Raw genomic sequence first — 25,304 nt, forward strand, 5'->3', positions numbered from 1 at the left:
CAAGTCGTCGGTACCGTTCGTTCAAGGAGTTCACTACGAAAAATTTGGTGCTATTTTAGTTGATAAAACTATTCTTCGCTGTTCCCTCTGCATGTTATTTGATACAGCGATGCGGGGCGTGACAATGCTTTTAGTCATTAACTGATCGCACACGTTACAAACATGCTTACAATTCCACTGCGTTGGTGACATCGATCACTGCGAAGTCGGTGGCCGCTTTGGGTGACGCTGTCAAAGTCCATCACAGTGGCTGGTTGGTTCATCAAAAACCGTCAATCAGCAGTCAGTACAGGCCTCAGTCGCCGGATCATGTCCTTCCTGAGACCATCAGGTCACAGTTTGCTTTTCAGTTCACAGTGAGGAGGAGATCGAGTCACATACAAAACAACCAGCACAGCCTACCGTATGTCTGAACGGCGTATGATGAACGTCACTCGATGGTCAATCACCTTCCAGCTTCACACTTTTAATGTCCACATGTCTCGGTCCACAGCCCACGTCTCGATCCACCCCACAGTCCATCCCACGGCATCTCGATCACCGCGCCGTTATCATCTCCCACACCACCACCGCTAGCAGCACCACCACGACACCAGCGGCCGGCACCACCGCCCAGAGCGGGGAGGGGAACCACAGCAGTAGCGGGTGTCCCTCATCCACGAACGGTAGTCCCAGCAGCCAGAATAGCACGTAGGCGGAGACCAGACCCGCGAGGCTCAGCAGGCTGATACTGACGGCGCGGTCGTGGCCCAGAAGCATCGTGGACGGCGGGAGGGCTCTGACTGTCCTTCGAAGGATGAGGGAAAGGAGAGCTTCAACGATACGGGTTCACCAGAGCCGTTTCCAGTTTACAATCACGACGCATTTGTGAGATTGCTGTCAGCAGCTACGGCTCGTTTTCCGCCGCTAAGAACGTGTCTCGCCCGGCGGATTATCGCAAAATAACCCGCTACCTAAGCGTTGCATCAATGTCGCACATGTGTCCACTTTTGTGTGCTTCGCCTTCTATAAGTGCCTGTTCAGGTTCTTGTTCACCAACAGCTCCTGTCCTAGCTCGGTCTCCACACGGCGGCCGCTTCAGTGACAGGACAGCTCGAAGTTTCCAATGTCGCAGCTCTTCAGGTTGCCCGGTGTGCCCTGCGTGAAACGGAAACTAGTCTGAGCAGTGAGCGGTGATCGACGGAAAAATGTCACTCTGTTCCTTTCTGAACAATGTGCACATCGATCGATGCAATTACAAATCATCAAACTACGCCATTGATATACGCAAGGTTGGTACAACCTTACTATTGAAAATGTATTTTCGAAAAGTCACAATTTGCGTTTTATAGTTTTGATGTTGACAAAACATCGACACAAAACAAAGCAAAAATCAGGTCACATTATTCATGTAACGGGTACCAGGGAAGAAACAATCCCCAGTGTCATTTGGACACTTGGTGCGCTTTCAAGCCTTATAAAAACATTTGACCCATATTTATAACAAAGGTTATTTTGCGGAGCTCGTATAGCTATTTAAACAACGATTGCCATCAGTCAATGAAAAACATCGCTTCTCACACCTTGACGCTCAATATCAGAATATAATGTTTCAATTTCATCCCTCAAACATACCTACCGATCATGTAACACCAAAGGGAACCTATCCCCACACAAACATGTGATCGTCGCGATGCGTCATGTTTTCGCTCACTCAGGTGTCCTCTCACCGTCTGTCCCCTTTACCACTTCCTCTTTCCCCTCCGCACTCTTAGCGTCATCACACGGCCCGCTCGCCTGTGCGTCCTTTTCACCACCATCACCATCTCGCTCTCCAGCAGTCTCTCCGTCACCTTCTCCACCTTCCTCTTCACTGTCCTCTGAGGAAGTATACCTGGGCAGGTCATCGTACGGACTGGCCTCCGACTTCTCCCCCTCCACCTTCTCCAAGTAGGCCCCCTGCGCCGCCACCACCTCCGCACCATCCTTACAGGCTGCGTACGTCTCCAACAGCTCAGAGTTCAGAGCCTCAAACTGCTTCCCCCACTTGAACTTGCTTAGATACAGGCGTGCTTCCTGCTTGAAGCCGGTGATGAACATGGCTGCCGCTAGTGCCTCCACGCAGGAGAGTTTACATGGTTTTCCGTAGTTGACCGGATTTGCCGCCACTAGAAACGGAAGCAGTCGTGGATGACCCGAGCGGAGTTTTCCAAACGGTACCTCCGCGAGCCGTGCCCAGGAGCAGTCCACCACAGCGAGGCCCCAGTCTGCCACGGCGTCTCTGTCAGCGGGCGACACACAGCGCGTGGCAGAAGGCGTCAGGGCCACACCGCCGAACCGCTGACCCACCCGCAGCACACGCACGAGACCGTGACGGGAGAGCTTGCGACCGGAGCAGGCGCGCGGGTTACAGTGCTCCAGGTCCCACATGGCTACTGGGAACGCCGCGCGCTCCACACGTTCCGAGCCAGAGTCGGAGTCAGAGTCACTGGTGTCGGAGTTGGAGTCCTCGCCGCTGGTGTCGGTGACCTCCAGCCGCGCCGCCTGCTCTGACAGGCGGTCTGGGTCGCCGCCGTCCGAGGGCGCCGCGTGCTTGGCGTCCCGTGCCGCGCGCCTCCCGTGCTTGCCGGCGTGTTTTCCGGCACCGCCCGAGGCGGAGGCTCGACCCCCTCCAGCGGAGGCCCGCCCGCCACCACGGCGTGGCCGGCCCATGGCTGCTCCTTAGGTGTGCTGGGTGTGGGCTCTAGAGCAGGTGGAGCTGAAAAATACACTGTGATAGCTGGCTTTTCAGAAGTAGGCCATAAAGGTCAATAGGTGAAATGGATAAACATAAATTGGTGAACATGTGAACATAAATGCATGGACATAATGCTAACAACTCTTCTTCTCCCAAGCACCATTAATTAGTGCCTAGTTTAGGTTATAGAAACTAAAAATTAATACAGCAGATACATTTTGAAGGGCAAAAACATGCCAAATAAGTAACATGAATGGTCAGAAATTAATATCTCTTAACAAGACCATTTAAAAATAGAGCACATTCGAATAATTGAAAAAGTAGGTAGGTAGTTTAGTCAGTTATCATTTTATTTGTCCCATGATCCAATCCATCACTCTAGTAACATTATGAATGATTATCATACCCTCCAATAAAAATAGTGTAATGTCAATGTAGCAGGCATGTCACTGGCTTTGTAAGGCATCACATTGGAATATTTGCATAAATTGAAACATTTACTGTCACCTTAAGAACAATGAAACGAACACAAACATTTGGCGTAAATGGCATACTACCACAGTATAGTCCACAAGCTTAAATCAAAATACTGTAATTCACTGATCAACCTGGGGAACGTGAAACCTGATAAGGCAAACAATTTTTTTAAAGTAAGCTACCTGTTTTACATGAGTCTACAGCATTTCAATTCCATTTATTTTTCATTCCACCAGCCCAGCCGGAACCTGGGAAAACTCAAACTTGATCCTGCTCTCATTTTTCTTTTTCAGCAGTGTAAGAAAGATCAGCCAAATTTCAATTTGAAGTATTTCACGCTTAACTACAGTTCATCTCCTGACTGCCAAGCTCTAATATGATATTTTTCGCAATGACACCCACCAAGATCAAGCCCCAAACCGAAAAATTTCAATTGTTTACTGCCCATGCTACTCCGCATGCTGACATCTGCGCAACAGATGTCAATAGTGCGCCATTTTTGGAAAAGATTAGCTTAACACACGACCACTAAATACAAACAGTGGATTTATCCCAGCATTCCCCGCATGTACTCACGTTTCTGATTTAGCGGAACGATATAAAAGCCTGTATTTTTCATGCCTGTTGTTTGTGTACTTACGATTGGGAAGATATTAGATAATTAAACACACACAACTGGTATATGACATCAGTTTATTCTAACAAAAGCAGGTATATTGGGCTAGTGCCACTGCCGAGCCAAAGATTCTTCCAGATTGAGCCGAGCTAACATTCAGAAGTTTTTTAACCTCAAGTCAGAGCACAACAATGACACTCAACAACGATTTGATGCACAATATGAGTCGTGGGTGCACGAAGCGTGTGAGATATCACATGTTTCAATATTTAGGTACATCTTACGTCGGTAAGGGCGTTTGTTCGACAAGAAGCATCACATCGAGACAAAAGACAATATGTCGAAGTTCCTGAGCAGCAGGCACCAGACAAAGTCGAAGTATACCATACCCATGGCCATAAAATACAAGTTTCGTTCAATTGAACTTCCGATTAGTGAGGGCTATCGTGAAGCGTACATTTGACTTCCTTCATTACATTCACTCACTCGATAGACAAAACAATCCAAGCTGATCACATTAGATCACTGCGTCCTGTCCCACAGTATCAGTCTGCCGCCCCCTCTCTCGAATCGCCCCTCTCCCCTCCACTCGTCCCCGATCCGTGACCACCCAGTATCAGACTCGGCTCAATACAATCCAACTCCGACCTACTCGCGTCCTGCATCAGCCGCGGGCCGCTGGACGGCTCCGGCAGGTCCCTAGACACGGAGAAGTCAGAGAACCGCAGCCGGTCCCCGCGGCAGAGGAGCCTGCGGCGGGTGGTGGGCGGCGGGTCGGGCAGCTGGCCCGAGTACCCCCGCACCGTGTAGGGCACGGAGCGGGAGATGGCAGGGACGGCGCCGCCTCGCAGCTGGTGCACCCGGCCGTAGTGCTGCTGCAGACACTGCTTGGTGGTGAAGGCTGACTCGCAGCCGGCTATACTGCATCTGTGGAGGGGAGGGGGTTGGGGGGGGGGGGTTGGGAGGGCAAAAGGGAATGTCAGATCAATCAGGTCAGAAGTCTGACGTCCTGAATGATCTTGACTTAACGATAAACCCATCGAGAACCGACAAATTTTTAAAAATGATCGATACGGGCCGTTCCAGAATATCCCTTTCCTCACGTTAAACGTTTCCAAGTTGCAAAAAGATACTCGATAAGTCCAATACCAAAGGCCCTATCGGGTCTCTTCCTCCTCCCTCCCTCCTCACCGAAACGGCTTCACTCCGGAGTGTGTCAACATGTGCACCTTGAGGTTGCACTGGTTGCGGAACTGTTTCCCGCAGCGGCTGCAGCGCAGGGCGGCCTCGCTCGCCCTCTCTGGAGGAGGGTGTACCTCTCTCAGGTGGCGTCTCAGGGCGGTCCGACAGCCGAGCAGACGACCACAGCGCGCGCAGCGGCACTCAGACACGGACGGGTCAGACTCTGCGGGAGAGGGGGGGGGGGAGTCACAGATGTGTGAAGACTGCCGTGGATGTCGGAACCCCGAGGTGTTTTGGCAACATCATTCAACTCTCTTAGACCTATTCACCGAATAGTTCACCACTGGCAAGATTTTACGCGCTGTCATGAGCTAAAGACTACTCCCTGCCACACTGGCGGATCCAGACTTGCGTTTTGGGGGGGGGGGGGCAACTCCTGCAAGTAACCAAACCTAGGGTACCCCCAAATCCTGTTTTCTCATCGGATTTAGGCCACTTATTTTTTCGTCACAGCCCTGAAACGATATTTTTTTAAAACTAAAAAAAAAAAAATAGAAATGGTAGCCCACCCAACCCGAGCCTAAATATTACTTTGAAAACACTTCAAATTGCTTTTGTCGACCAATTAGCCCGCTCCGGGTCGGTGCGTGGCGCAGCCTTCGCGGGCTGGGAGGTGTCGGTTGGACCCCCTGCCGTTCGGCCCCTGATTAAGCTAGAGCTCGCGGAAAAAAACAGACGTGTTGCCCGTGAGTGACGAGACGAAGCCGATGATACCCGATTTTAAGGTCCTTGGTCATTGGTTGACCTTCCAGGGCGGTGTTTCACGGTCGTGCTGACAGCCGCTGACAGCGCATTCCGCGAGCTAAGGTCATACATGCCCAGGATGTAACGGAAGTTGGCACAGATTCAGCACAGATTCAGCACAGCACAGATTCGGTAGGGGGAAAAAAGGCCCCGGTAGAGGGAAACCTTTATGACCCGTTTTCCCCTAGAAATGACGTCACAAAGAGGTAAAAATGTGCAGGACTGTGTCTGGGTAAACGAGAGCTTTCGATTGATACCCATTTTTACCATAGCACCACTTTTTTGTCCGTACAAAGGCGATTTTACGGATATTTTACGAGTCTAGGGGGCTTTACGGGCCTTAAACGTCAATGCAACGGGGACCGTTTTGGGGAAAGTTTCTCGGCTGGTGGTGGGGCACCTGTGTGCCGATTTTGAACGAAATCGGGGGGGACCCCCCATTGACCCAAAATTTTGATTTTCCCGTACAAACTTTCCTATAGGGAAAAAGTGGAATTTTCCTGCAGGACTGTGTCTGGGTAAACGAGAGCTTTCGATTAATACCCGTTTTTACCATAGCACCACTTTTTTGTCCGTACAAAGGCGATTTTACGGATATTTTACGAGTCTAGGGGGCTTTACGGGCCTTAAACGTCAATGCAACGGGGACCGTTTTGGGGAAAGTTTCTCGGCTGGTGGTGGGGCACCTGTGTGCCGATTTTGAACGAAATCGGGGGGGACCCCCCATTGACCCAAAATTTTGATTTTCCCGTACAAACTTTCCTATGGGGAAAAAGTGGAATTTTCCTGCAGGACTGTGTCTGGGTAAACGAGAGCTTTCGATTGATACCCATTTTTACCATAGCACCACTTTTTTGTCCGTACAAAGGCGATTTTACGGATATTTTACGAGTCTAGGGGGCTTTACGGGCCTTAAACGTAAATGCAACGGGGACCGTTTTGGGGAAAGTTTTTCGGCTGGTGGTGGGGCACCTGTGTGCCGATTTTGAACGAAATCGGGGGGGACCCCCCCATTGACCCAAAATTTTGATTTTCCCGTACAAACTTTCCTATAGGGAAAAAGTGGAATTTTCCTGCAGGACTGTGTCTGGGTAAACGAGAGCTTTCGATTAATACCCATTTTTACCATAGCACCACTTTTTTGTCCGTACAAAGGCGATTTTACGGATATTTTACGAGTCTAGGGGGCTTTACGGGCCTTAAACGTCAATAGCACAGATTCAGCACAGCACAGATTCGGTAGGGGGAAAAAAGGCCCCGGTAGAGGGAAACCTTTATGACCCGTTTTCCCCTAGAAATGACGTCACAAAGAGGTAAAAATGGGTATCAATCGAAAGCTCTCGTTTACCCAGACACAGTCTTGCAGGAAAATTCCACTTTTTCCCCATAGGAAAGTTTGTACGGGAAAATCAAAATTTTGGGTCAATGGGGGGTCCCCCCCGATTTCGTTCAAAATCGGCACACAGGTGCCCCACCACCAGCCGAGAAACTTTCCCCAAAACGGTCCCCGTTGCATTGACGTTTAAGGCCCGTAAAGCCCCCTAGACTCGTAAAATATCCGTAAAATCGCCTTTGTACGGACAAAAAAGTGGTGCTATGGTAAAAATGGGTATTAATCGAAAGCTCTCGTTTACCCAGACACAGTCCTGCAGGAAAATTCCACTTTTTCCCTATAGGAAAGTTTGTACGGGAAAATCAAAATTTTGGGTCAATGGGGGGTCCCCCCCGATTTCGTTCAAAATCGGCACACAGGTGCCCCACCACCAGCCGAAAAACTTTCCCCAAAACGGTCCCCGTTGCATTGACGTTTAAGGCCCGTAAAGCCCCCTAGACTCGTAAAATATCGGTAAAATCGCCTTTGTACGGACAAAAAAGTGGTGCTATGGTAAAAATGGGTATAAATCGAAAGCTCTCGTTTACCCAGACACAGTCCTGCAGGAAAATTCCACTTTTTCCCCATAGGAAAGTTTGTACGGGAAAATCAAAATTTTGGGTCAATGGGGGGTCCCCCCCGATTTCGTTCAAAATCGGCACACAGGTGCCCCACCACCAGCCGAGAAACTTTCCCCAAAACGGTCCCCGTTGCATTGACGTTTAAGGCCCGTAAAGCCCCCTAGACTCGTAAAATATCCGTAAAATCGCCTTTGTACGGACAAAAAAGTGGTGCTATGGTAAAAACGGGTATTAATCGAAAGCTCTCGTTTACCCAGACACAGTCCTGCAGGAAAATTCCACTTTTTCCCTATAGGAAAGTTTGTACGGGAAAATCAAAATTTTGGGTCAATGGGGGGTCCCCCCCGATTTCGTTCAAAATCGGCACACAGGCGCCCCACCACCAGCCGAGAAACTTTCCCCAAAACGGTCCCCGTTGCATTGACGTTTAAGGCCCGTAAAGCCCCCTAGACTCGTAAAATATCCGTAAAATCGCCTTTGTACGGACAAAAAAGTGGTGCTATGGTAAAAATGGGTATCAATCGAAAGCTCACGTTTACCCAGACACAGTCCTGCAGGAAAATTCCACTTTTTCCCCATAGGAAAGTTTGTACGGGAAAATCAAAATTTTGGGTCAATGGGGGGTCCCCCCGATTTCGTTCAAAATCGGCACACAGGTGCCCCACCACCAGCCGAGAAACTTTCCCCAAAACGGTCCCCGTTGCATTGACGTTTAAGGCCCGTAAAGCCCCCTAGACTCGTAAAATATCCGTAAAATCGCCTTTGTACGGACAAAAAAGTGGTGCTATGGTAAAAATGGGTATCAAACGAAAGCTCTCGTTTACCCAGACACAGTCCTGCAGGAAAATTCCACTTTTTCCCCATAGGAAAGTTTGTACGGGAAAATCAAAATTTTGGGTCAATGGGGGGTCCCCCCCGATTTCGTTCAAAATCGGCACACAGGTGCCCCACCACCAGCCGAGAAACTTTCCCCAAAACGGTCCCCGTTGCATTGACGTTTAAGGCCCGTAAAGCCCCCTAGACTCGTAAAATATCCGTAAAATCGCCTTTGTACGGACAAAAAAGTGGTGCTATGGTAAAAATGGGTATCAATCGAAAGCTCTCGTTTACCCAGACACAGTCCTGCAGGAAAATTCCACTTTTTCCCCATAGGAAAGTTTGTACGGGAAAATCAAAATTTTGGGTCAATGGGGGGTCCCCCCCGATTTCGTTCAAAATCGGCACACAGGTGCCCCACCACCAGCCGAGAAACTTTCCCCAAAACGGTCCCCGTTGCATTGACGTTTAAGGCCCGTAAAGCCCCCTAGACTCGTAAAATATCCGTAAAATCGCCTTTGTACGGACAAAAAAGTGGTGCTATGGTAAAAATGGGTATCAATCGAAAGCTCTCGTTTACCCAGACACAGTCCTGCAGGAAAATTCCACTTTTTCCCCATAGGAAAGTTTGTACGGGAAAATCAAAATTTTGGGTCAATGGGGGGTCCCCCCGATTTCGTTCAAAATCGGCACACAGGTGCCCCACCACCAGCCGAGAAACTTTCCCCAAAACGGTCCCCGTTGCATTGACGTTTAAGGCCCGTAAAGCCCCCTAGACTCGTAAAATATCCGTAAAATCGCCTTTGTACGGACAAAAAAGTGGTGCTATGGTAAAAATGGGTATCAATCGAAAGCTCTCGTTTACCCAGACACAGTCCTGCAGGAAAATTCCACTTTTTCCCCATAGGAAAGTTTGTACGGGAAAATCAAAATTTTGGGTCAATGGGGGGTCCCCCCCGATTTCGTTCAAAATCGGCACACAGGTGCCCCACTACCAGCCGAGAAACTTTCCCCAAAACGGTCCCCGTTGCATTGACGTTTAAGGCCCGTAAAGCCCTCTAGACTCATAAAATAACCGTAAAATCCTAAAAATAAATCCGTAAAATATCGGCACCTGTGTGCCGATTTTGAACGAAATCGGGGGGGACCCCCCATTGACCCAAAATTTTGATTTTCCCGTACAAACTTTCCTATGGGGAAAAAGTGGAATTTTCCTGCAGGACTGTGTCTGGGTAAACGAGAGCTTTCGATTGATACCCATTTTTACCATAGCACCACTTTTTTGTCCGTACAAAGGCGATTTTACGGATATTTTACGAGTCTAGGGGGCTTTACGGGCCTTAAACGTCAATGCAACGGGGACCGTTTTGGGGAAAGTTTCTCGGCTGGTGGTGGGGCACCTGTGTGCCGATTTTGAACGAAATCGGGGGGGACCCCCCATTGACCCAAAATTTTGATTTTCCCGTACAAACTTTCCTATGGGGAAAAAGTGGAATTTTCCTGCAGGACTGTGTCTGGGTAAACGAGAGCTTTCGATTGATACCCATTTTTACCCTAGCGCCCCGTTTTTGGCCGTACAAGGGCGAATTTACGGATTTTTTTTACGAGTTTACGGGGCTTCAAGGGCCTTAAACGTCAATGCAACGGGGACCGTTTTGGGGAAAGTTTCTCGGCTGGTGGTGGGGCACCTGTGTGCCGATTTTGAACGAAATCGGGGGGGACCCCCCATTGACCCAAAATTTTGATTTTTCCGTAAAAACTTTCCTATGGGGAAAAAGTGGAATTTTCCTGCAGGACTGTATCTGGGTAAACGAGAGCTTTCGATTGATACCCATTTTTACCCTAGCGCCCCGTTTTTGGCCGTACAAGGGCGAATTTACGGATATTTTACGAGTCTAGGGGGCTTTACGGGCCTTAAACGTCAATGCAACGGGGACCGTTTTGGGGAAAGTTTCTCGGCTGGTGGTGGGGCACCTGTGTGCCGATTTTGAACGAAATCGGGGGGGACCCCCCATTGACCCAAAATTTTGATTTTCCCGTACAAACTTTCCTATGGGGAAAAAGTGGAATTTTCCTGCAGGACTGTGTCTGGGTAAACGAGAGCTTTCGATTGATACCCATTTTTACCATAGCACCACTTTTTTGTCCGTACAAAGGCGATTTTACGGATATTTTACGAGTCTAGGGGGCTTTACGGGCCTTAAACGTCAATGCAACGGGGACCGTTTTGGGGAAAGTTTCTCGGCTGGTGGTGGGGCACCTGTGTGCCGATTTTGAACGAAATCGGGGGGGACCCCCCATTGACCCAAAATTTTGATTTTCCCGTACAAACTTTCCTTTGGGGAAAAAGTGGAATTTTCCTGCAGGACTGTGTCTGGGTAAACGAGAGCTTTCGATTGATGCCCATTTTTACCATAGCACCACTTTTTTTGTCCGTACAAAGGCGATTTTACGGATATTTTACGAGTCTAGGGGGCTTTACGGGCCTTAAACGTCAATGCAACGGGGACCGTTTTGGGGAAAGTTTCTCGGCTGGTGGTGGGGCACCTGTGTGCCGATTTTGAACGAAATCGGGGGGGACCCCCCATTGACCCAAAATTTTGATTTTCCCGTACAAACTTTCCTATGGGGAAAAAGTGGAATTTTCCTGCAGGACTGTGTCTGGGTAAACGAGAGCTTTCGATTGATACCCATTTTTACCATAGCACCACTTTTTTGTCCGTACAAAGGCGATTTTACGGATATTTTACGAGTCTAGGGGGCTTTACGGGCCTTAAACGTCAATGCAACGGGGACCGTTTTGGGGAAAGTTTCTCGGCTGGTGGTGGGGCACCTGTGTGCCGATTTTGAACGAAATCGGGGGGGACCCCCCATTGACCCAAAATTTTGATTTTCCCGTACAAACTTTCCTATAGGGAAAAAGTGGAATTTTCCTGCAGGACTGTGTCTGGGTAAACGAGAGCTTTCGATTAATACCCGTTTTTACCATAGCACCACTTTTTTGTCCGTACAAAGGCGATTTTACGGATATTTTACGAGTCTAGGGGGCTTTACGGGCCTTAAACGTCAATGCAACGGGGACCGTTTTGGGGAAAGTTTCTCGGCTGGTGGTGGGGCACCTGTGTGCCGATTTTGAACGAAATCGGGGGGGACCCCCCATTGACCCAAAATTTTGATTTTCCCGTACAAACTTTCCTATGGGGAAAAAGTGGAATTTTCCTGCAGGACTGTGTCTGGGTAAACGAGAGCTTTCGATTGATACCCATTTTTACCATAGCACCACTTTTTTGTCCGTACAAAGGCGATTTTACGGATATTTTACGAGTCTAGGGGGCTTTACGGGCCTTAAACGTCAATGCAACGGGGACCGTTTTGGGGAAAGTTTCTCGGCTGGTGGTGGGGCACCTGTGTGCCGATTTTGAACGAAATCGGGGGGGACCCCCCATTGACCCAAAATTTTGATTTTTCCGTAAAAACTTTCCTATGGGGAAAAAGTGGAATTTTCCTGCAGGACTGTGTCTGGGTAAACGAGAGCTTTCGATTGATACCCATTTTTACCCTAGCGCCCCGTTTTTGGCCGTACAAGGGCGAATTTACGGATATTTTACGAGTCTAGGGGGCTTTACGGGCCTTAAACGTCAATGCAACGGGGACCGTTTTGGGGAAAGTTTCTCGGCTGGTGGTGGGGCACCTGTGTGCCGATTTTGAACGAAATCGGGGGGGACCCCCCATTGACCCAAAATTTTGATTTTCCCGTAAAAACTTTCCTATGGGGAAAAAGTGGAATTTTCCTGCAGGACTGTGTCTGGGTAAACGAGAGCTTTCGATTGATACCCATTTTTACCCTAGCGCCCCGTTTTTGGCCGTACAAGGGCGAATTTACGGATTTTTTACGAGTTTACGGGGCTTTAAGGGCCTTAAACGTCAATGCAACGGGGACCGTTTTGGGGAAAGTTTCTCGGCTGGTGGTGGGGCACCTGTGTGCCGATTTTGAACGAAATCGGGGGGGACCCCCCATTGACCCGAAATTTTGATTTTTCCGTAAAAACTTTCCTATGGGGAAAAAGTGGAATTTTCCTGCAGGACTGTGTCTGGGTAAACGAGAGCTTTCGATTGATACCCATTTTTACCCTAGCGCCCCGTTTTTGGCCGTACAAGGGCGAATTTACGGATTTTTTACGAGTTTACGGGGCTTCAAGGGCCTTAAACGTCAATGCAACGGGGACCGTTTTGGGGAAAGTTTCTCGGCTGGTGGTGGGGCACCTGTGTGCCGATTTTGAACGAAATCGGGGGGGACCCCCCATTGACCCAAAATTTTGATTTTCCCGTAAAAACTTTCCTATGGGGAAAAAGTGGAATTTTCCTGCAGGACTGTGTCTGGGTAAACGAGAGCTTTCGATTGATACCCATTTTTACCCTAGCGCCCCGTTTTTGGCCGTACAAGGGCGAATTTACGGATTTTTTACGAGTTTACGGGGCTTTAAGGGCCTTAAACGTCAATGCAACGGGGACCGTTTTGGGGAAAGTTTCTCGGCTGGTGGTTGGGCACCTGTGTGCCGATTTTGAACGAAATCGGGGGGACCCCCCATTGACCCGAAATTTTGATTTTTCCGTAAAAACTTTCCTATGGGGAAAAAGTGGAATTTTCCTGCAGGACTGTGTCTGGGTAAACGAGAGCTTTCGATTGATACCCATTTTTACCCTAGCGCCCCGTTTTTGGCCGTACAAGGGCGAATTTACGGATTTTTTTTACGAGTTTACGGGGCTTCAAGGGCCTTAAACGTCAATGCAACGGGGACCGTTTTGGGGAAAGTTTCTCGGCTGGTGGTGGGGCACCTGTGTGCCGATTTTGAACGAAATCGGGGGGGACCCCCCATTGACCCAAAATTTTGATTTTTCCGTAAAAACTTTCCTATGGGGAAAAAGTGGAATTTTCCTGCAGGACTGTATCTGGGTAAACGAGAGCTTTCGATTGATACCCATTTTTACCCTAGCGCCCCGTTTTTGGCCGTACAAGGGCGAATTTACGGATATTTTACGAGTCTAGGGGGCTTTACGGGCCTTAAACGTCAATGCAACGGGGACCGTTTTGGGGAAAGTTTCTCGGCTGGTGGTGGGGCACCTGTGTGCCGATTTTGAACGAAATCGGGGGGGACCCCCCATTGACCCAAAATTTTGATTTTCCCGTAAAAACTTTCCTATGGGGAAAAAGTGGAATTTTCCTGCAGGACTGTGTCTGGGTAAACGAGAGCTTTCGATTGATACCCATTTTTACCCTAGCGCCCCGTTTTTGGCCGTACAAGGGCGAATTTACGGATTTTTTACGAGTTTACGGGGCTTTAAGGGCCTTAAACGTCAATGCAACGGGGACCGTTTTGGGGAAAGTTTCTCGGCTGGTGGTGGGGCACCTGTGTGCCGATTTTGAACGAAATCGGGGGGGACCCCCCCATTGACCCGAAATTTTGATTTTTCCGTAAAAACTTTCCTATGGGGAAAAAGTGGAATTTTCCTGCAGGACTGTGTCTGGGTAAACGAGAGCTTTCGATTGATACCCATTTTTACCTCTTTGTGACGTCATTTCTAGGGGAAAACGGGTCATAAAGGTTTCCCTCTACCGGGGCCTTTTTTCCCCCTACCGAATCTGTGCTGTGCTGAATCTGTGCTGAATCTGTGCCAACTTCCGTTACATCAGCCCAGGGGGGTTCGCTCCCGTGCCTTCAGCATTACGAAAAATGGCAACAGCCCGTGAGCAGCATCAGCGCTCACGCACATGTTCAAGGGAAACGACATGTAATGGACTGCTAACGAAGGCCCTCTCCACCAATCAGCGCTCGGCATCTCGAGCGCTGATTGGCTGGTAGCAAACGCGTCATATGTGGGTCTCATTTTTTGCGTTCAGTGAACGCGTTATTTAATACACAGTGGCCTATGGAGAATGGCACGCGGAACTGGAGGTCAGTGTTTTATTGCTTCGTACATGCGAATGGGGGTATTTGAGTGGCATTTGACACCATTTTCGAAATCTACAGTGAATTTCTGATCGACTCATGTATATATTTTTATGAATTTGACAGTATTATTGCTACATAGTCGGTGTTTTATGTTGGTGTTGTTTCTCTCGACCTTTGTCTTGGACTCTTATCCTATCTTTTCTCGAAAATGCTTGCCATAACCAGGTCTTAACTGTATCTGTATAAAGGGAATATGTGTTGAATATGAGGAGAAGGTAGTAATGACCATTCTGCCTATCAAACTGCCAGAAGGTGTGCTTGTAAGGTGATTGAAACCACAGTACGGGTTGCAGATGTGGGTTTGACATTAGCATTGTTGTTGTTACCCCACTTGCTCTAATAAAATGGCAACATGGGGCTATGTACCCACTATTGCACAGCCTGGTATCAAGCTGGTTGATATGTGGAGGATAATGAAAGCATAAAAACTTTTCTTCAGTGAATAGGAGCGTTGCGTCTTGTGACTTATGTCAAGTAATTTTAAATGAAATGATTGTGATTGTAACTTTTACTTCAATTATTATTGCTAGTTTTGACCTTTTTAATCATCAAGTTTTATGTGTACCAATTTCATATGCCTGTGTAATGTCTGTGCGGCTTTGTGCAGTGAGTGAGCGTGTCTTGAAACAAACCAATTTATTTTGTACCTTTTTTTTTACTTCAACAAATGTATGTCAAAGGACAAAAATGTCATGTCTATTATCATTGACACTACTAACAGCTAACTTTGCCTATATTCCTATCTTTCAGAGGCATTCATCTGCTTTCCAGTGCAGTACCTAAGAGGCTGCAACTGAAACTCGCACAAAGGCAACCAAGTGTCACTTCATCAGCCTACAGTAACAGCCCATCTGTAATCAAGATATGGGTGAAGTGGCATAGAAGAACAACCAGTAAACATGAAAAGATGTATTTTGTTTTGAACTATTTCTTAGTATAACAGAACAGCACAGTGCACACTTACTGCTTTTTATGTTTGCCCTATGTGCAGTTTTGAATAATTTTAACTATGAAATGCTTTTGCTAACTACTCTCTTTACATAAGCTTCCTTTGTCATGCCTGTGTAATTTTGAGTTTACATGCATGATGTAGGCATGTTAGCATGTATTTCCCTTGGCTTCATAAAACTACTTCCAAGCATTTGTTATGGACATTGGTGCTACCTACACCTACCTACCTGTATATATGATGCTTCAGATGTGTCCAGTAGTTGATGAAGGGAGAAGAGTAGTAGGACAGCTGATAGGCTGATAGCTATTACCAAAAATATGTGCTTGTCTGCACTTCGGGCTGTTCCATCATATGCAACCTCTATTTACTTCCTTGCGTTAGAAACACCCCATCTTTTGTTTCTTTCCTGTGCGCCCATTGTTTCCGTGGTGCTATATATAAACGTCAAGTTTGAAGTTGGTATCCAAGTGAGCAAAATTTGCATTATTTCAGGCCGTCTTGAATCATTCGTCTTGAATTATATCCCTAACTGACATCCTGTTATTTGTCCTGCAATGTCTGTGCCTGTGTCCGCCCTTACCTCCGGCTCCAGCCTCCAACCAGGCCTGCTGAGTGCTGAGCTATGTCGCCGGCGCGGTGTGTCGCCGGCGCGGTGTGTCTCCACTCCACCCGACAGCTGCTAGGAATCGTCCTGTGCCATGCGCCATGCGTCACAGCAATTGTAAGCTGCAGGTCACATTCGGACTGATTGGCTCCGCGTATGTGCATCCGGCCGGGTGCTAGTCGATATCAGGGACGTGGGTCGGACTGTTGTGGCGGCGTGCACTGTGCTGGTTGAAGTTGTTGTATGTATTTCTGTTAGTGAAAAGCATTAATACATAACCGTGGCCGCAGCCCAATGTTATTGTGGATTTCAGAGGGAGTGGCCAGTCAGGAGGGCCCCATGTGGGTATAGATCCAGTGTCCAGTGGGATTGGCTAAGATTTCCGGCGATTGATAAACGCTTCTATGATAGTAAACCTATTGAGGTACGAGGGAAGGTCACGTGAGGAACCTGACCTTACTAAACTGTTGTGAAAACAAGACACATACGAACGGTAAGAAACCGACAGCTCTTCTTTCTGCCAAGTGTCATCTTTCTGTGAAGGATTTCTTGGCACTGAGTGTCCAGAAATTGCGTTGCTTTTGGACTGTGTAGAGGCTCACGAGCGACAACATAGGTCACCAACCTGACGTACCTTAAATATGCGACTTGTACCAGAAGATCCAGCTTGATCAAAAGATTGTACATGTCAAATTTCAGCTCTTTAGCTCAAAAGAATTTTGAGTTATCGTAAAAACCGTCAGTGTGGCACCGTATCGCCTCCCCGCGCGGTCGGAAGGTAAAAGTTCGCCGGCTCTAACTAAACAAATAGTCGTCGTATCGCAAATTCATTGACGGCGTTCGAAGCGTCGTTCAATTTACTTTCGAAACATATCCTAACATTAACATTTATCTGCCTAGCGCAATCTCCAACAAGCAAAAGTTCCGTGCATTCATCCTCATACAGTGTTAGCGGCCGCCGGCCGCCGGCCGCTGACCCACATTCGCGTCATCAGGGAATGCCGCAACTAATTTATTGTTTCCAACTTTTTTCCCGGAGCGTTCTACCTGGTTTATATAGCCTTGGGTCAGCCTTCGGTAGTGTTGTGGGTATAGGCTTGTTGATGTCTCCATTGAAACCAAAAGTGCCATCAGCGTTGGCAGCGGCTGGCAGCGTGCCGTGAAACACCGCCCAGGTCAGGTCACAGACCCAAAAGACGGAAAAATCAGGACCTGTCAGAACCTCCTAAAGTAAGGCTGTAATACGTTTTTTTTTGTGCTGATCACAAATTTCATGTTAGTTTGGATCATAGATAATGTCTTCATGCGTTTAGACCATGTCGGGGCAGGTCAGGTCAGATCAACCAGTAGGGGTACTTATGGGCGTCCGTATAGCAGGTGTCCACTACCACTGGCAGCTACGTAACATGATACGAAGGCATCAAAACTACTTCGTAAATGTTCAAATGGCTGCAAAATGCTAAATTCAAAATCAGCTAAACGAAACTATCCTAGAAACATGTTAAACTCGGAAAAGTGCACCGAGGTCATCAAAGGTCAATGACCTGACTTGACCGTAAGGTGACATTGGCATCCGCCCTAATGCGTGGGAGCAACATCATATCACATGTTTGAGCGTTTTAAACCACGAAAAGACTATGAAAGCGCGGATAATGTGAGCCGACATACGCCGAATCGCTATTCCGGCCAAACATGGCCTCCAACATGGCCAAACATTCTCGAGAAATAGGCCACAAGTCAAAGTTCACTTGGGTCAGGGTCATGAAATTTTCAGACTTTGTCACCATGAGGGTACTAAAGTTTCGTCGCGATCGGCTTCATGATACCTTACACGATAACTTCACACGTCGATCGAGAGTTAAAGCATGGATGAAGGAGAACCAGGGGATGAAGGTTCTTTCATCCATGGTTAAAGTGTGCAATAAGAACTTCTTGGGTGAAGACAAGACCAACACTTTTATCAAGCTCACAGATTTTTAATGATACGGTATTTTCTCTCTACCTACTACGCCCTTCTCACATTCATTTTTCTTAAGTGTTTTTGGGGACAAAAAATATATGTTGTTCCCCTTTCAGGCTTGGGGGCATGACCCCGTGGCCCCCCTGGATCCGCTAGGCCGAAACTAACTAGGTCGTTTTCAAACGGTCTGATATTTCAGGTCATAGTTTGCAAACGGCCGGTGTTTTCAAGTAGTTTCATATGGCCTGACTGGGCCAGGCCGTTTGCAAACGGACCGAATTTTCATACGGCCTGTAACATATATTCAGATTTCGACATCTGTCGTAGCATCAAATGCTGATGTGGCGCACTCAAAAGCCGGAATTGGTCCTTGGATGCCGTAAGGACCCTTTTAAGAAATAAGTGACCCGACTGACCCTTAGAGATTGGCCTGAGCTGTGACCGAAATAAGTCTTTTACCGTTTCGCAGGAAGGGACAAAAAGGTCCCTCATATGCTTCTTGTACAATTACGAAACAAAACAAGTTTTTTTTTCAACGAAAACTCAGTGAGTTTTCCTAAAAAATTTATTGCGCATATTCCGTGAATGAAAAGTTGCCGGGTCATGTCAGGTCAGGCTGCCACAGCAAGTTTGTTAACTTGACAGCTCAATCGATATTTATGCAATAAGACCTTCTCGGGTGACGATAAGACATGACGACACTTTATGAAGGAAGCTAGTAAACCCGGTAGTTTCTCCATAGGCGCGGGAACCGGGGGGAGGGGGCAGTGGTGGCAGCTTGCCCTCCCCCCCCCCCCCCCAACTCTGGGGCCGTGCGGGCGGTGCCCACACAACTTTCAGACAGAATACCGCTCCTTTTTGCAAATGTTTTCTTTTTTTGTTGAAAAAGCCAAGGGATGAAAAATAAGTGGCCTAAAACCGGCGACAAAACTATATTTGGGGGATCCTAGGTTGATCTCTATCATGGTGTGACCTCCCCCCCCGTCTAAAAGTAGTTCCCGCGCCCCTGGGTTTCTCTACGCTATTGAATCACGCTGCTGATTCTAGTAAGTATCTACTGCACAACCTTCTCACATTAATTTTTCTTCGAGCGTTTTGGGGGCCAAAAGATTGTTGGCCCCCTCTTTCAGGCTTTTTGGGCCCATGGCCCCGGTGGCCCCCTTGAATCCGCCAGTGGGGGCGGTGCCCCCACAACTTTCAAACGGAATACCGTCCTTTTTTGCAATTGTTTTCCTTTTTTGTTGTTGAAAAAGCCAAGGGATGAAAAATAAGTGGCCTAACACCGGTGAGAAAACTAGATTTGGGGGGACCCTAGGTTGATCTCTATTATGGTGCGCTCCCCCAGTCTGAAAGTAGTTCCCGCGCCCCTGACTTTCTCTACGCTATTGAATCACGCTGCTGATTATAGTATCTACTACGCAACCTTCTCGCATTAATTTTTCTTCAAGCGTTTTGGGGGGCCAAAAGATATGTTGGCCCCCTCTTTCAGGCTTTTGGGGGGCCATGGCCCCGGTGGCCCCCCTGGATCCGCCAGTGGGGGCGGTGCCCCCACAACTTTCAGACGGAATACCGTCCTTTTTTGCAACTGTTTCTTTTTTTTTTGTTGAAAAAGCCAAGGGATGAAAAATAAGTGGCCTAAAACCGGTGAGAAAACTAGATTTGGGGGGACCCTAGGTTGATCTCTATTATGGTGTGCTCCCCCAGTCTGAAAGTAGTTCCCGCGCCCCTGACTTTCTCTACGCTATTGAATCACGCTGCTGATTCTAGTAGGTATCTACTACGCAACCTTCTCACATTAATTTTTCTCCAAGCGTTTTGACTTTTGGGGGGGGCCAAAAGATATGTTGGCCCCCCCCTTTCAGGCTTTTGGGGGGGCCATGGCCCCGGTGGCCCCCCCCTGGATCCGCCAGTGCCCTGCCATAAAATCGTATGTAGCGATACAATTTTGCGAAAAGCTAGACCTAGTTCAACGCATCTACCTGAATTGAGAACAATTAGCAAGAAATGCAAATAACAATAATAGCAAGCAGCAGGACCTCTGTTGGACAGTTCAATAAAGCTGATTGCTGAACATCAGATTTAGACTCCGCCGAATCCGGTACTCCGCCGATTTGGGCAGAATCTTCCGCCAATCCCGCTACTCCCAAGGTATAACGAATAACGCACCGGAGTGTTCGCGTCGGATGTGGGCCCGCAGTTTCTGGGGCTGGCTGAAGCGGGCTCCACACAGGTGGCACAGCGGATGGGTCCGCTCCGGGTTGGCCGCACAGCCGTGGTTCCGGTGCAGCTCCAGGTAACTAAGGCGACGGAAAAACTGCAGCAAACATGGGAATGGTGGTTAGAGGGCCGGATGAGATGATAGGGCACGACAAGTTACATGATCCATGGTAAAAGCGAGCATTTTTACTTTGATTTTTTTTAAGGCAGGTACCCAATTATGTCGTAGGGCCCGTTTCCTAGGGTCATGACGTACCTTGCCGCAGTGTTGACACTGGTAGGCGCCGGCTCCGTTGTGCTTCTCCAGCGCGTGACGGAGGAGCTTCTGACGACCCATGACCGCCTCACCGCATACCTGGGGACGAGACAAAAATCCGTTGGAGAAACATGACGGATGGGTATATGGCTAACAGGTTCAAGTATTACGTCGCGACTGCTTGAATGGTCTTTATGGTAACATAAAGTAACTGCGTAAGCCTACGTAAACCCATATTTCCTTTCCAGATTTCCAGAGAGTAATCAAGTGGATAGCGTGCCTCGAAGTACGACAGCATGATGCCAATTTTTAAAACGATAAACAGTCCAGCTCAGTCAGCACATTCTCTAGATCTCTTACCTTGCAGTAGTATTTGCGGACGGTGAGCGGCGTTCCCGGCTCATGGAACAGGGAACAGTGCCGCCGGTAGTACAGCGGATGTTCGAACTTCATGTTACAGCCACCACACCCTGACAAACACATAAAACGGACTGGTTAAACGTTGGCCATGCGTCAGAGGATCGGATGCATTGTGATGAGACGGCAAATGAGCCGTATGCCGTCCAGTTTTATTACAATAAACTGCACAAACTGGTGGGCTAAGTTGAGGACTCACTCGTTTTCAGCATGTTCTTCCCGCTCCACACAGTCCCTGGATCGTCCTGCCAGTAGGTAAGTTCCGTTCCGGCCGCTAGGTGGCAGGTGCTGACGGCAAATAGATGGCGCTGGCGAGTCACCACCGCCAGGGTGCGCTGCGATCGCCGCGCCGCCGGCCGCAGCATTCGAAACCACGAGGAGGTCGCCGGATCTGAGGTGTCCAGAAACGACCCCTCGCCGTACACCTGGCGGCAGAGGAATTATCCTGAGGTCACATCCACTTTATCTGATCACAGGTCAAAGGGGCAAAGTCGATAGGCGCACAGACCACCATAACCAAAAGTCGCGATATAGCCTGACAAGCTGAGAGACGCTCGACAAATGACATCTCATTCAGCATTTCCAAAGCCGGCAATGAGCCAGGTAGCACGTCTCGTCAAATGTCTTACCTCCCAGATATGTCTCAGGTCCACCGGTTCTACGAGGTGCTCCGGTCGCACAGGTCGACCGACCAGAGGTCCAAACAAGGTGTATGCTGCCACCCCGTCCGGCCCGGCCCGCACCGTGCTGCCATCTATCCGCAGACAGGCAGGCAGAGTGTCCGCGCCACAGCCGCCAGGAGAGTCTTGCGCCCAGCAGTGCGGGTGCTGTAATGGGCAGGCGATAGCGGAGTGTTCTGCGTCACAGTCGGTGCAATGCGACGGTGGCGACATCTTTGCTGGAGCGGGCTCAGCCTGCGCTGCCATGTGTGCGGTTGATTGAGTTGTCATGTCAGCAGCGTTTGATGAGGCGTGGTCTTGTTCGGATGCTGTGTTTTGCGACGCATCCAACTCTTCTCTCCTTCCCGGTTGATAGGTAGTCGGAAAGTAGCTCTCTGAACTTCGTTTCTCACTTGCGTGTAAGCTAGAACCACAATTTGAATTTCCACCGTAACTGCCATTTTGTTTGGTAGCGCCATCTATAACGGCGCTTGCAGTGCCATCTATATCTATAGTCCCGTCCGTACTACAGATGGCGCGGCCTCTGCGCAGCACGCACGGACGGTTCGAGCCTGGCGGACGGAGCCGTGACCGACGATCAGAGTTGGCGTCAAACCCTCCTGCTGATTGCAGCTTATTGCCAAGTTCCTCTCGCTCATTCGCGGGTCGATGACCATACGCTAAATTATCCTCTGTCCTGGCCAAATCTTCCGGCTGATTTGGAAATTGCGTATCATGGAGGCTCTCCTGCATCAGCTGTTCGTCATTGATAGCGTGGTTGATCGCCCTGTCCACCGAATCAGCACTGAGAATGACACTCACTTGTTGATCACGTGGCATCACCGGCTGCTCTAGCACAGGATCACGTGATATTTCCGATTGGCCTGCCGTGTAATCAAGCGGTGCTGCGGTATGTGAGGTCACATGACTTCGTCCTACCTCAACGTGGGACATCACGTGACTGGAATTGGTGTCCTGCCACCTTGTTCCTGCATCTCCATTTAACGTTTCAAAGATCGGGGAAGGTCTCGTGTCTTCTCGTGCTGGTCCGGATTCAGCGTCGTAGTCCGGCGCTAGATGTCCCTCCAAATGATGGCTAGCGCCGCTGAGTTGACCTGAGGTCAGGTCGTGACCCCAGGTGACCTCTGACCTCTGGTGTCGCTCAGCTGGCCGCAGGTCACAGATGCTGCCACTCTGAGAATGTTCACTCAGGTTCGGTTGATTGGAGAGACCTCTAGCAGACACAGATGGATCTGACACTGAGTAGTCCTCATTTCGAGACTCTTTGGTGGAGGAAGATGCGCCCGATGGGTATGTTGAAGGCAGCTCTTCTGCTGGAGCCTCCTGCCTGAAAATAGGTGCTTGAATTACCACAAGCTGCGACATATCACGGAAGTCGATACATTACATCGATCTCGCGAATGAATGAATGAATGAATGAATGAATGAATGAATGAATGAATGAATGAACGAAGGAAGAACCGAATGAATGAATGAATGAATGAATGAATGAATAATTGAACGACGATCGAAGAATTAATGATTGATTGAATTCGGTTATTTAATATAAAGATACGTACTAACGCTGATATTTACCTGCAATGTTTTTCCGCCAGCTGTAGGAGCGTCTCGGCCAGAATCACCAGCTGATGGCAGGCCAGCCGACGGCGAACGACCTGCCACCTGGCGGCCGTTTTTGGAGGCAGCAGCAGAAGGCCGGAGCACGGCCCGGCTCCAGAGACCTCCACACGAATCATGACGTCACAGGGTCACCGCTGGGGGGCAGGGTCACAGGTCATGGGTCACACACACATCGTGGAAATGATTCGGCGGTTATGTGAGGGATGAATATAGGTATAGATCAGAGCAAGTGGCAATAGAGAATAATGAATTTTCAAACCGTACTTCTGATTCAACAGGTGATTTCAGCTAAAAAAAAAAACATCGAAAAGTCGTACTTCCATCTCCAATATAAACGCTCGACATTCGGCATTTGCAGCCCTCAAAGCATGACTAATTATATGAATGAAAACTCGCAGACATGACCACGAACAACCACAAGGGAAAATTCCGACCACTCAGTGCACGGATTAAAACTGTAAAGACGGGTTTAGTGTAAATCGTGCATATTACTCGGCGAAATGTAGCTCAGATAGCGCTAGTCAGGCCCGTTTTTCGCTAAGCCTCATGCAGTAACGCGACTCCGAAAGTCGGGACTCCCACAACCTAAAACCCATTGAACTCAACACGTTAGCAAGTTCTTTCAGGTCAGAATTTGAAGAATAGCATTAAAGCGCAGCCTTTTTAACTACCTTGTAGATCGGTGGGGCGATTGTCGTTCAGTCTTTCGTCTCTTCAGCCATGAATTATCTTCACCAGCTCACTACCGCCGTAGCGTCGTCCTAAGCTCCAGCACGTGTCCATGAAGCCTGCATAGTGGATACAAATGTCGTCACTAAAATTCGTCACTTTGGCAATCAAGAGCACATACAGTATGCACAGCTCTACCAATGCGTATAAAAGCAAAGGGCAAGACACACCATTACACCCAACTAAATTAACACACTCACAGTTGCCTTCCCAACGATTTACAACCTACGTGCGACTATCAGGACACAAGCGAGACACGCAACACAAAACACTGAACCATACAAAACTCAGCTCTCACATTCATGGTACACCTCTTATCTCCCGAATCAGCTTACCACAGTCTCATTCCTACCTAATCCTCGGTCTGGTTTTACCACAAAGCAGCCGCACGGACACTAGCTCTATCCTCACTCACCTACATTGCACCCAGCCAGGGCGAGCTCACGCCAGTGACTGACTTACAGCCTTGCTGCCACCGGCGCGGCCACCACCGCTGGGCCGGGAGCCAACGGAACGCCTCCACCGCCGCCGCCGCCGCCGCCGCCGCCGCCGCCGCCGCCGCTGCTCCCACTGCTAACGTCGTCATCGTCGACCGTCGGTTTCGACGACCGGCGGTTGCTTCGTCGGCGTCGGCGTGCCACCGACGAGGTTTGGTCTGGTGGTCGATATACTGACTGGCTGTGTGTGTCGAGGGAGGGGGAGGGGAAGGGGGGTGTTTGGATAGGATGACCCATATACCTGCTGTGCTGTACCTGTAGGGGAGGGGGGGGGGGAAGGAGCAAGTGGGAGGTGGCTTTGAATGGCTGAGGGAGGGGGAGGGAGAGCTTAGGTTATGACTAGCTGTGAGCGTAGAGGAGAGGGCTAGACCAGGTTTGGAGTTACAGGAGGGGGGGGGGGGGGAAGGGCAGGTGACGGGGAGGAGACGGGTGGTTAGGGTACGTGTTGAATGGATGGGGAGGGGGACGGGGTACAAGTCGTGACCGGCTCGAGGGCATGGTACAGACGTGAGATCAGGTAGACACAGGGGTGGACTGGGCGGTGATGTGGGTAAGACAGGACACAAGCAGTGGCGGTGTTCAGACAGCTACATTGGCGATTGATCACTAACAGGACGCTGGGCAGGAAAGGTCATCGTATTGGTTAGCATCGCTACTGGTTGATGGCTAAGCCATGGTGCAATATCGCTTATGTATGAAGGCAGTAGGGCGGCAGTATCATAGATAAGACGATGTGGTGTATTTTTTTCTGGGGGATTCCTGTTCGACTAATATAGCTCTAATTTACCGCATGCACT

General features: G+C 49.0%; 2 protein-coding genes across 5 annotated transcripts; both read right to left on the bottom strand.

The window, feature by feature from the left end:
- Positions 1-52: 52 nt before the first annotated feature.
- On the bottom strand, positions 53-3,656 carry LOC122394261 (18S rRNA aminocarboxypropyltransferase-like). 4 transcript variants are annotated; one of them, XR_006258837.1, is made up of 2 exons: positions 3,376-3,589; positions 53-1,137 (listed from the first exon to the last, which is right to left on the bottom strand). XR_006258837.1 is itself a non-coding variant. In XM_043391018.1 (2 exons), exon 2 carries the CDS (start codon positions 2,689-2,691, stop codon positions 1,690-1,692), a length of 1,002 nt encoding a protein of 333 aa, XP_043246953.1. In that variant the 5' UTR covers positions 2,692-2,758; positions 3,639-3,656; the 3' UTR covers positions 1,258-1,689. The 4 variants fall into 4 exon arrangements, 3 of the variants coding, with proteins under 3 accessions (XP_043246953.1, XP_043246955.1, XP_043246954.1); XM_043391018.1 differs by lacking the exons at positions 53-1,137; positions 3,376-3,589 and adding exons at positions 1,258-2,758; positions 3,639-3,656; XM_043391020.1 differs by lacking the exons at positions 53-1,137; positions 3,376-3,589 and adding exons at positions 1,258-2,737; positions 3,596-3,652.
- A 130-nt stretch (positions 3,657-3,786) lies between these two features.
- LOC122394250 lies at positions 3,787-24,555 on the bottom strand. The gene is made up of 10 exons (XM_043390988.1): positions 24,426-24,555; positions 23,953-24,069; positions 23,237-23,415; positions 21,611-22,988; positions 21,181-21,406; positions 20,925-21,034; positions 20,565-20,663; positions 20,258-20,405; positions 5,001-5,214; positions 3,787-4,736 (listed from the first exon to the last, which is right to left on the bottom strand). Exons 3-10 carry the CDS (start codon positions 23,395-23,397, stop codon positions 4,355-4,357), a joined length of 2,718 nt encoding a protein of 905 aa, XP_043246923.1. The 5' UTR covers positions 23,398-23,415; positions 23,953-24,069; positions 24,426-24,555; the 3' UTR covers positions 3,787-4,354.
- Between the last annotated feature and the right edge of the window lie 749 nt (positions 24,556-25,304).

The sequence above is a fragment of the Amphibalanus amphitrite genome, unplaced genomic scaffold (assembly GCF_019059575.1).
Source record: "Amphibalanus amphitrite isolate SeventyFive unplaced genomic scaffold, NRLGWU_Aamphi_draft 000582F_arrow, whole genome shotgun sequence".
Lineage (NCBI taxonomy): Eukaryota > Metazoa > Arthropoda > Thecostraca > Balanomorpha > Balanidae > Amphibalanus > Amphibalanus amphitrite.

What these genes read in the sequence shown, in the direction of transcription:
- LOC122394250 (XM_043390988.1), bottom strand. Translation starts at nt 23,397, where the DNA reads ATGATTCGTGTGGAGGTCTCTGGAGCCGGGCCGTGCTCCGGCCTTCTG. An exon ending in GAAGAACATGCTGAAAACGA is followed by an intron (nt 21,035 to 21,180) that starts GTGAGTCCTCAA and finishes TGTGTTTGTCAG; the next exon opens with GGTGTGGTGGCTGTAACATG. An exon ending in TCCGGAGTGAAGCCGTTTCG is followed by an intron (nt 4,737 to 5,000) that starts GTGAGGAGGGAG and finishes TCCCCTCCACAG; the next exon opens with ATGCAGTATAGCCGGCTGCG.
- LOC122394261 (XM_043391018.1), bottom strand. Translation starts at nt 2,691, where the DNA reads ATGGGCCGGCCACGCCGTGGTGGCGGGCGGGCCTCCGCTGGAGGGGGT.